At 43.5% G+C, this 12,070-nt stretch overlaps 2 protein-coding genes across 3 annotated transcripts in view; one reads left to right on the top strand and one right to left on the bottom strand.

The window, feature by feature from the left end:
- Nucleotides 1–12,070, bottom strand: part of DCST2 (DC-STAMP domain containing 2) — a 787,084-nt gene that overhangs the window by 43,286 nt on the left and 731,728 nt on the right. The gene's annotated exons all lie outside the window — the stretch shown is intronic.
- The window catches only part of TTLL7 (tubulin tyrosine ligase like 7), a 122,551-nt gene that overhangs the window by 6,275 nt on the left and 104,206 nt on the right, over nucleotides 1–12,070 (top strand). For both annotated transcript variants that reach the window (XM_075832914.1, XM_075832913.1), the window contains exons 5-6: nucleotides 1,544–1,702; nucleotides 4,518–4,734. In XM_075832914.1, coding sequence (XP_075689029.1) covers nucleotides 1,544–1,702; nucleotides 4,518–4,734 — 376 coding nt within the window. The remainder of the gene's footprint in view (nucleotides 1–1,543; nucleotides 1,703–4,517; nucleotides 4,735–12,070) is intronic.

The raw sequence follows: 12,070 nt of genomic DNA, 5'->3' as shown, positions 1-12,070 counted from the left end.
GCTAAAATGAAGCGGCAGAAGCGCTCGGGTGAGCGCTGAACCGCTTGGTTTCTGATTGGCTTTTCTCGTAAAGCTGATATAACGGTGTAAAGGCTCATAGACTTTCTATTGAGCCTGTACACCAATTGATGGGCTTTCCAAGAAACTAAGCAGCTCATCGCTCACCTGAGCGCTTCTGCCGCTTCGTTTAAGCGATCGCTGGGGACCCCCACCGATCAAAACTTCTGACATGTCGATATGTTTTTTGAACGTTTAGTTACCCTTTAAGAAAGCCAGTATAGAGACATGTCAGGTCCTGTATTACATTTTGGGTATGCTCAAATCTTGGGCATAGCCAGGCTTTCGTCAATGACTTTCCCTTTTAGAATCTGGCAGCTAGTAAAGCATTGGACTGCAGGCTTGGCATCAGGGCTGCATATATTATATTACCAAAAAACTGTTTCTCATTTTTTACTCATATTTATATGTGCATGTACCAGTTGTATAAGGGTCCCCTGGCTCCCACATGGTCTAGTAATGTATACGTGCTGAAATGTAAGGCTGGGTTCACACGTGGCGGAATTTCACTTAAATTCCGCTGCGGACACTCCGCAGCGTTAATCCGCAGCGGAGCCGTTTGTCCATTGACTTACACTTTAATTTAGCAGTGTTCGTTTAGACGAGGCGTAAAATTCCGCTGCGGAGCATAGGCTGCGGAGCGGAATTTGGTGTCCGCAGCATGCTCTGTCTGTTGCGGAGCAGTGGCGGACTCATGGCGGAATTTCTCCATTGACTTCAATGGAGATTCTAATTTCCGCAATGAAGTCCGCAGCTGTCATGCACATGTTATGTGTGCTGCGGATCCGTCTTGCTTTTTTAACTTGACATTTCTTCATTCTGGCTGGACCTATGTATTTCTAGGTCTACAGCCAGACTGAGGAAGTCAATGGGGCTCCCGTAATGACGGGAGCGTTGCTAGGAGACGTCTGTAAATAGTCACTGTCCAGGGTGCTGAAAGAGTTAATCGATCGGCAGTAACTGTTTCTGCACCCGTGACAGTGACTACCGATCACAATATACAGCAACCTGTCAAAAAAATAGAAGTTCATACTTACCGAGAACTCCCTGCTTCTGTCTCCAGTCCGGCCTCCCAGGATGACGTTTCAGTCTAAGTGACGGCTGCAGCCAATCACAGGCTAATAACAGGCTGCAGCGGTCACATGGACTGCCGCGTCATCCAGGGAGATCGGGCTGGATGCCGAAGGAGGGACGCGTCACCAAGACAACGGGCGGTAAGTATGAATTTCTTTGACTTTCACAAGGGAAAGTGCTGTCCCTTCTCTCTATCCTGCACTGATAGGGAGAAGGGAAGCACTTTTACCGCAGTCCGCAGCAGCTAGTCCGCATCAATTTACTGCACATTTTGTGCAGATCCGCAGCAGAATCTGCAACGCAGATTCTGTGCGGCATTGATGCGGACAGTTGCGGAGGAAATCCGCCACGTGTGGTCATGCCCTAATGTATCCATCCATCGCACTGCTCAAAACTGTATTGTATTTTCCAGAATGATCAAGTGTCAACCTCATGAATACGGCTTTATTCCCCGCACCTGGATATTCCCTGCAGAATACACTCAGTACCAAAATTACGTGAAAGAATTAAAGAAGAAAAGGAAGCAGAAAACCTTTATTATCAAGCCGGCCAACGGAGCAATGGGTCATGGGTAATCTGCTGTTTATTCATTACGGCTTCAAGTGTATTACATCATATAGAGAGTAACAGTGTCAGGGTGGGGATGGGGGCACCTTATGCCCACCAGAGGAGCACCAAAGGGCTCCCCATCACCCTTTTATACAGAACATAGGATATAAAAATATTAAAAGCAGATATACCCATCAATAAAAACAAATAGGTTCTATATGAAATAATAAAAAAAAAATGATAAGCCCCGGCAGGAAGTGACCTGCTAGATTGTCAGCTTCAATTAATTAGCAAATTCGCTCAAGATTGACGGTCAACTGCGGGGAAATCAATGTCCCTGCAGCTGCTTCTGGAGCCCATCAGAAAACTGCTGTTTAGGGTGGTCTGTAGACTGCTTATTTCTGTAACTTGTTGTGAAACTGCAGGGAATTTGCCCCCCGTCCTGTAGCATAAATCTTGTGTACTCTCAAACTTTATTGTCAGTCCTGTTAAATTCTTAAGCCCAAATTAAAATCGGGCGTGGAGAGATGTTCCGGCACGCCGGGCGGTACTGTTGTAGAATTGGACCAGTGCATGATACTCTCTGGGCCTCGTACGGTTGCTCGATGTTAGTTCAGGCTGGAGAGTAGAACTGGACTGACAATTTAAATAGCAATGCCGAACATGTTGCAACCGTTCTCCTCAGGATACATTCAAAGAGTGAAGTCGTAATAGTGCAGACAAATGCAATAAGGCCTCCACCTCACCCAGAATATTTATGCGGATCAGCACATCACAGTTTATACTTCAATAGGTATTCCCCAGACATAGTCTGACTGCAGCCTGCATTTTTTTTTTTCTGAAAATCGAATGTTGTTAACAATGGACCACATTTTTCATGACTTTGATATTATTGGCCATTAATATCAGTACGGTAGGGGTCCGACTCCCAGCAACCCCACCGATCAGCTGAGTGCAAAGGGCACGGCGCTTTGGTCATCGGCCCATCCCCGGATAAAGCCTGAAGGTGAAACTCAAGTCGTGCATAGGAATTTTATGTCCCAGTTGGTTATTCTATGTGGTGTCAGCATTTTTATTAATAAATTGTGAGTATGATCTTAGAGGGGTTGTCTCACAATCGACAATGATCACCTACCCACAGGATCACTGGGACCCCCACTGATCGCCAGAACAGGGATCCTGAACCCTGTTCCTCCTCCCTGCTTGACTGCAGTTAGGAGGACATTGAATGGAGCGGTAGTCGAGCATGCGCGCTGCTGCTCTATTCAAAGTCTAATGGAATGACATAAACAGCACTGTTTCCGTCAGTCCAATGAATGAAGTGACGGGCGCATGCTTAACCTCCACGCCATTCTAGCTCCTCCTCACTGCGAGGGGTGCAGTGAGGAGGAACGGGGAGGAGGAGGAAGGTGGATAGGTGATTGTTGATTCTGGGACAACCCCTTTAATCGGCGAATGTGATGCCTTTTAACAGCATTACCCTTTTAGCACTAATGCACATGGCCGTGTGTGCCGCCCGTGATCCGTGGAAAGATAGGACATGTTCTAATTTCCACGGATCAGAGATTCACCCACTAAAGTTTTAACGACGGAATCAATAGCGGAGTCGGCTGCGCTATTGATTCCGTCGGAAAAACGGAAACCTGCCGGAATGGTGACGAACGGAAACCATTAGCTATGTTTCCGTCACCATTGATATCAATGGTGACGGAAACGGAAGCTGTGGTTTCAGTTTGACTTTCCGTTGCGGGGTTCACCCGACGGAAACCTCCGACGGAACGCCGGAATGGAAAGCCAGCGCTGATGTGAACAGGCCCTTAGGAAGATTTGTGATTTGGACTTCTGTATTCGGAGAATACACACTGGCTTGCTGTTAGGCTTGATCTTTTTTTTTGGGCCGTTCTGTTAGTATCTTACCTGGGACAGGTAGGGGCCTTATTGCATTTTTTCTGCACTATTGTGACTCTTCTCCTATAGGAATCCTGAGGAAGATGGTTGTATCATAGTCAGAATTTCTATTTAAGAAGAGACTGAAGATTTCTATTGCCTGGATGGTTGCAGGATTCCTTATGGACTCATAAACGTCAACTTATTTAGTACAGTTCGGTGTAGCGCAAGGCATAATTGATTGTGTAGTTTGTCTTTTATCTCTTGCAGCTTCTTTACGGAGTCTCGGATGGGAAAAGGAACATATTTGTAATTGATTAAGCATTGATGGTCTATCCTAAGGATGGGTCATCCATATGATATCCCAGAATCCCCTTTTAGGCTCCACACCATCTAAATGGGGTAGAGTCCCAACATTAGGACCTCTTGGAGTCAGCGTTTTGTAATAAGAGGATGCCCGTACTAAAAAATCTCTTTAAAACGTGGCTTCCTGACCCCTGGTGATGTCAGCGTTGTGCTCCTTGTATTGGCTGAATGCTCCTTTTATTAGACATAAATGACTCTTGGAGCGGTCAGAAATTTGGAGCAAAAGTCGCAAAAATGCTAATAAATGTGGCACCTTTATTGAGGAAACTGTTAAAGGAACAGTCCAGGCAGGAGTGATTATGCCTAGTGAAGGACCTTAGGGGGCGGAGCATGACACAGGGATTCAAAGAGCGCCAAACAGAGAATCCCTGTGTCATGCACCGCCCCCTCTGGTCCTGCACTAGACATAACACCGTTTTGCCTGGACTGTTCCTTAAATTAAACAGAATACTAAATCTTTGACCTCGTTCCACATCCGGCAGCGGTTGTCAGAAACCTTCACAATTTTTGCTTTAACTACTGTGAAGGTAAGAAGTGAAAATGTTAACATGAAAATGTTCTATTCTCTCTGCTCTTCCCATCAGAATATCTCTCATTCGAAACGGAGAAAAGCTCCAGGCTCAGGACCATCTGATTGTTCAGGAATATCTCGACAAACCGTTCTTGCTGGAAGGATACAAGTTTGATTTGCGCATCTACATCCTGGTTACGTCTTGCGATCCCCTGAGGATATTTTTATACAATGACGGGCTGGTCAGGATGGGCACAGAGAAGTATCATCCTCCCTCGGAATGCAATTTGGTGAGTTTTATGTCTGTGTAATGGAATATATGGAGGCGATTTATCAAAACTAGTGGAAGGGAAAACGGCCGCGTAAAAAAAACGCCCGCAAAAAAGAAGTGCATGTCACTTCTTGAGCCATTTTTCATTGACTCAATAGAAAAACCGCTCCAAAAATGGCCGTAAAAAACGCAGCGAAAAACGAGAGTTGCTTAAAAAATGCCTGAAAATCAGGAGCTGTTTTCCCTTGGAAACGGCTCCGTATTTTCAGACGTTTTTTGTTAAGCGTGTGATCATAGCCTTATAGTAATGACATTTTCTAATCTGGACAGGCAGAGCTGCAGTGAAAAGCATGGGGGAAGCACAGAGCAACCTGAGCATTTGATGAGACAGGAGGTGAATCTCCCACTACCCTAGTGTTACTGAGTTGCTGTCAATGTTATGTAGGAGGAGTACCGCAATGCTTCAGTTGTCACTATTATGAGGGTGCTATGGTTTTGCTATGCCTTCCTACTCTGGGGGCAATTAAATATTATCCAGATGTTGGGGTGCACTTAGGTGGGTCCACTAAAAAGCGGTTTGCACAGGCTCCAGAAGCAAAGACACATCGCTTTCCTCACCTCTCCGATTCCCACCTCCGTCATTCTTCTGCCATATTCAGCTGTTGCGCCTGCTCTGCATAATACAAGGGAAGTTACTGGCCATTATATTACCGGTAAAAATTTAACACATCAGCATCGGTCTCTAGGTATTAACCATTGAATATTTTGGGCAGGTGGTAATCCTAGTCTTTATGAATCAGAGCTAAATAGCAGCTATTGACCTATTATGGGGTCCATCAGGTTTCTGTTGTGGTTTCTGTTGACTGGATAGTAAGAACAGCGCTGCATGCTGTGCTATTTTTGCTATCAAATTGGACCGAGTTATTTTTGCCATCAAATTGGACCGCGTTGCTGATGGAGCGCCAAAGCGCAGTCTGAACAAAGCCTAACACTACTATTGTGCTGCTCATCACACTGTTGCCTGGGACTTTGCAAATGAGTATGTTGTCGCCACCTAGTGGTCATTTACAATATTGTAACACTCTTTTTTACAGTTCAGAAATTGTTTATTGGATCATTTTTACCAGCCCAGGAGAAGGGTGACAGGGATGCAAGAATTCCGTCAGTCACATTTGACTTCATTGAATTTGATGAACATTGGGCGTTTCCTTTGGAGACCTTATCATCGCAGTAGATTTTCCAATATGCCAGTAAATCTCTGCGAATAAATAGATCCTTCCGTTATTTAATAGAAGATTACAGGATGTATCTATGTGATCCCACTGGTGCACTTAATTGATTGGACTCCATTCACACAATATCTGTAGTGCAGACGCCTGGGGAGTATCGGTGTAGACACTGACGTGCCCATAAACTTTAAGTTTGGCCAGTAAATGTGCAGCCCCAACTGTATTGAAATTGCGCTTTTCAATGTAACTTTTTTCCGTAATGGCATACAGTTACATACATCTCGCCAAACATTCGGTGGGACTGTTTTAACGTAAGCACCTCACGCAGTCTGAATTTAGGAAAGTGATACATCTGTCAATTTATAACCAGCTCAAAAAGGATTTGCCCCCAAAACATAAATAATATTAGTAAATCAGAATCAGTGGCGTTTTTCTGGCCCTTTGGTGCGTTTTTGGGGGGTCAGTGATTTTTTTTTTTTCAGGGATATTTATACTTTTTCCTAATGCTTTCCCCACAGGCTTCTCTATAAGACTTGAAAAAATGCATGTTACAAATGTAATTAAGAGAAAAAGCGCCGCCAAAAACTTGTAAAAAAACAAAATATAAAACGCTTGAAATTAGTGGCGTTTCTTACAAGCAAAAAAAAGACAGAAAAAGAAGTGCGCGGCAAGAAGATTTAAGGCCATGTTTTACGTGGCGAAATCCTCTAATAAAACGCATGCGTAAACCTTTTAATTGACATCAATGTGAATATACAACGTTACCGCACAACATGTGCTTTTTACGGAGGCGTATTAAACCAAATTTAGTCACGTTAAAAAAAGCATTCTGACGATTCTTGCTGCGTTTTCCATGACAAAAAAGCGCCCGATTTCTCCATTGAAGTCAATAGGAGGCTTAACAATGCTGCCAAAAATCGATTGCTTGCTATTTTGAGCGGTTTTGCATGCGCACACGCGCGCAAAATACACGGAACCCATTTTTAGGTCAGTACATTTTTAAACACCCCCCAAAAGGTACAGGTATTTAAAAAAGCGCTTAAAAAACATTAGATGCAGATTACATATCAGATTTTTTCTGCCTACAAATGACTCTGTGTGAACATACTCTAAGGGGTCTGCTCTTTTTCCAGAAACAGCGGCATTTTTGTCCATGTCCATTTAAGTGAATACGACATTACCAGATAGAGCCCACAGGGTTTACGGCAGTCTCTGTTCTAACTATGGAGCAGCAGACACAGGCCTGACTGTCCTAAAACAGCAGCATTATTAGACCTCTCCTGCTTGTACAGGCCGCAATTGTGGTAATAGATGTATATTCGGGAATTGTTATATATGCAGTTTCCTAGTGGATACACACAGGTTCAGCACAGGTGAGCGTACACGTTAGATATCTGCATATTCCCTAATATTTGAACCCTACTAGAGGCCCATATTCTGTTCTTGCACAGAGGCCCTCTCTATGAATGCCCCGGAGTCTGGATCCGGACACCTCCAATTTGCGCTACGGTGGGGGACACTTGAAATAAAAAAACACTTGTGACGATCGTCTTTGATGGGGCCGTATACGTTTTCCAATAATGAGTAAATATGTAACTAATGAATTATCCATATGGCTCATTACCCACGCCTGCTCAGACCACCCATTCTTACCCAGCCCCGTCCGCACCGACACAACGCGCTCTTAAAGTAAACTTGTTACGAGGTAAACACAGCGCAGCGTGCTGGTGCTATATCATTTATTGTAATTACATATTGTAAATGGCAGGAACCGAGGCCATAGCCAAGTAAACAATATAATTATGAAGAACGATTGAACATCTCGGACAGGGATGAAGCCTCGTAAAATGTGATCTATCTTGAAGGGAAAAAAAAAATTTCGGAAAAGATTCACTAAGCAAAAACATCTGGAGATTTGTCAAGGTGAAGGCGCTCCCTGGGGATCCATTCATTAACCGGGGGGCCCTTTAAACTTAATAACCCAAAGTGTGGTGTGTGATCCCACTGACTGGTCTATAGGGGACGTTATTGATGGTCGTCATGGACGCTTTGCAGCAGGCGACATTTTTTATGGATCTCGCTGATTTTAATCATATTAAGATGTTTCAAGGCAACAGTCGTGATTAAAGGGTCTCAGTAAATGAAGTATAGAGGAAGGACTTATACGGATATGTTGTGTCTACCTGATGAAAAATGGACGCCCATCATGTCGCCTCTCGTGGTAAACAGCCTGCGCAATTTTATTGATGTAAAACCAATTTTCTGATACAGATGATATAGAAACGCTGCTGATACAATGCGAGTCAAATGTCAGGAACTACCCAAGTACGCCAATAATGTTGAAAACTTGCTGCATGTTTTGGGATATAAGATTAATGGGTTATTGAACAGTCGGGATACAGGGGTTCGGGCCCGACACCCCTCACTGGCCCATTCTAAGGATCGGCCACCAATCTTACATTTCTGAAAACCCCCTTAAAGTCTCCAGAGAAACACTGATAAGTCCTATAATATCTGTGGAAAAACTGCCTGCTTATAGCTGGCTGTCGTAGGTCTGACTTCTCTAACCCCCGGCGATCAGTTGCGATCACTGGGGAAGTCGGGCCTGGCCAAATGTAGCTTAACATGGTGGTCATACAAATACATGGCTGACCATATAATGCATGGATGGGCCGGCCCGCTCTCTGTTTTGGCTTATACAGAGGTGTCCCAAGCAGGGCATGATCCTCTATCACGTCCATATGCCCAAATAGGACTTCTTGACTTGGTTTGTCTTGATGAGACAACCCCTTTACAATCAGCATTTACCACTATTTCACCGGTCATAGATATTGAATTAATCTATATAAAAAGTAGAGTAACTTTGTAAATACATTGCAGTACTTATGTTTTACTGATACTGATTTACAGTCTGTGTTATAGTCCAGAGCTGCAGTTACAATTCTGCTGTTCATCACTGGAAACCGTCAGCAAGTTTGTTGTTTGACACATCCTTAAAAGCTGAGCTCCTGTAATGTAGCTGGACAGTTAGTTATTCCTACATCACATTACTGTACAGTGCCTACTGGAAGGACTACAAATCATCAGATTTCAACACTAAAGAGTGAAGAATTATGAATGCAGCTCTGGAGTATAATACAGGTTTTAATGTGATTATATACTGTGTATAACTTTTAGCTTTCTATACAAAGCAAGGAATGAAACAGGGTGTTTTGCTGTTTACTATGTGAAGCTGGGGTTCACACACTCACGTTCATACATTTTTATGCATATACATCTCTTTTTTTAAAATTTTAGAGTTGCCTATTGGCATAGATAACCCAAGCACATAGTTTACAAAAAATACGGATCCTATTAACTGGTGCTTAAAAATAAATGATAAAAAACGTGTAAATACAACATATGCAGTGCCACTAAACCAGCCTAAATTATTACAATATAAGTGATAAAATATATCTTAATTGTATAATGCGGCCATTGAATTGGATTTTGTAATGATACCATTGGCCACTAGGTGGCAGGCAAGTTACATGAAATTAACATGGGTTCTATTGGGAAAGCGGCACGATTTATGGGTGATTACTATGGCCTGAATGACTGTTTCCAACGCAAGTTTTAATTTTGTGATTGTGAATTGTTTAATTTTCTAACTCTACGTGATGCTAATCACCATTAGTATACGCACACAACATACTACTACCTAGGAGTATTAATGAAACTTTTCGACCATTGTTTACTTGTTATGAGTTCTCATTTTTGGCATTCGTGATCATCTTGACAGCTCAGCTGTAATTAATCCATATATGTTTGTTTTATCTATTTAGTAACTTTTTAGCTGCAGCTCGTGTATATGGCCTGTGTTTAGATTACTTTTTGATGAATTATGCTGGTTTTTAATGTCTTAAAATAAATATGCAAGCTGTAACACACACCCGCAGATGAAAGATGGAAAACTACACAGTCTAAATCTGAAGCCTCTTACTTTTTTCTCTCTCTTGGGCTCTGGGAGGCACATTCAAGTTGTTTGTAAGTGTGAGCTGCAATAATTGATGTCCTGAAGCAATTATAAGGCACATGCCAAGTGATTATTGACTGATGATACTGTGAGCATACACTTCTTACAGCCATAGATAGGCAGGGGGAGGCCATAGATTTGTCATAGATAATGGCTGCGAAAACGAGCGCTGATCAACGAGACAGCTCGTTGATCGGCGCTCGTTTGCTCCTTTCACAAGGAGCAATGATCGCTTATGTTTGGGGATGAGTGATCGTTACTACGATCGCTCATCCCCATGCATTTGCATAATGTCAGCAGCACATCTCCCTGTTTACACAGGGCGATGTGCTGCCGACAACGATAAAATTTATTGCTGCATAAAACATGTGATCAGCCGACGAAAAGAGCGTCTCCCCGTTCAACAGCTGATCGTTACTCGTTTGCCCGATCATTGTCCCGTGTAAAAGGGCCTCTAGTAAAGTTGAGTTTAAAGCTGGCCATATGTGGTAAGGTTTTCAGCAGAAAAAATATCAGGTAAAAACAATTATCTGAAGGATATTATGGGTCTAGTGTCAGACTTGTCTTTCATGGACTCTACACACTCTTCGCAAAAATCTTTCTAATTTTACCACACACATTTTTTTTTTCTGAAAGACAATTATTTTTTATTTTTTATCTGAAGGACTGATGGAATGTCACCCATAGCGGCTAAAGGTGCCCACACCCATCAGGGAGATTTTGGCGGAATCTGCTGTTTTTGGTTGGATCGGCCGACAATTTAATGTTTCTGGGGCCTTCCCAGCTCTCCCTTGACGGAAGGTGTAGGGGTTAAGGAGGATATGCGTGTTGGATTTCAACGTGCTCTCGCAGGAGATATTCCTGAGATGTCTGACAGCGACTTAAGGTCCTTTTACACGGCCCGACGAGGGCTGTGTAAACGAGCGGCGATCAATGAGTCAGCTCGTTGATCGGCGCTCGTTTGCTCCTTCCACAAGGAGCTAGTATTACTACGATCATTCATCCTCATACATTTCTATCATGTCAGCAGCACATCTCCCTGTTTACACAGGAAGATGTGTTGCCAACAACGATAATAGTTTCTGCGTTTAAAACTATATGATCAGCCAATGAATGAGCTTCTGTGAACGCTCATTTGCCCGGTGTAAAAGGGCCTTTATTCCGCTTTTCCCATTGAAATAAGCATACATGCTTGGCCAAGCCGAACGTGCGTGTTAAGGCTGGATTCACACGAGCATGTTCGGTCCGTAAAATACGGAACGTATTTCGGCCGCAGATCCCGGACCGAACACACTGCAGGGAGCCGGGCTCCTAGCATCATAGTTATGTACGACGCCTTGCTGCGGGACAACTGTCCCGTACTGTAATCATGTTTTCAGTACGGGACAGTAGTTCCATGGAGAGGCAGGGACTCCTAGCGTCGTACATAACTATGATGCTAGGAGCCAGGCTCCCTGCAGTGTGTTCGGTCCGGGATCTGCGGCAGAAATACGTTCCGTATTTTACGGACCGAAAATGCTCGTGTGAATCCAGCCTAATAGCGGAGTCAGGAGAAAAAACTGTCATTCGGTTGATGGTTATTTCATGTGTATGGCCTAATTAAGCAAAAGCACCTTTCTCAGACAATTATCTGCGTCTGATCAGTTGTCTGTAGAAAATCTTTACGTGTATGGCCAGCTTTACACACCGCGATGAAAAATTGTGACCGAGTATCTGATGGACATTTCCTCGCAGCTGGTTGGGGAGGGCTATTGTTGCCCAGCGATGGCTCTAATGAGGCCTGTTTACACTGACCAATCATCATTCACTCATTTCCCGGAGAGCGTAACGATAATTCTTCAGTATGAATGAAGGAGAAGAGTAATAATAAATCTGGCGCTCATCAATTACACTGCCTCAAAAATCATGGTTATTGGCGGGACGAACTGTAAATGTAAATGCTGCTTATAGCGACATTTACGCAAGGCAATGCTGTTCATGTGAGCCGTCGCTAAGCAACAATAATGCTCTTTACCCGGTGAGGAGGAGTATCTTCCCTGCCGTCTGCGAGGATAGTCCCAGTGAAAATGTCTATCACTTTCTCACCTTACTGATCGTTCTATAACAACATT

Source organism: Rhinoderma darwinii, chromosome 7 (genome assembly GCF_050947455.1).
Source record: "Rhinoderma darwinii isolate aRhiDar2 chromosome 7, aRhiDar2.hap1, whole genome shotgun sequence".
Taxonomy (NCBI): domain Eukaryota; kingdom Metazoa; phylum Chordata; class Amphibia; order Anura; family Rhinodermatidae; genus Rhinoderma; species Rhinoderma darwinii.
The sequence above is the reverse complement of the archived record's forward strand: the minus strand, read 5'-3'. Positions and strand labels throughout refer to the sequence as shown.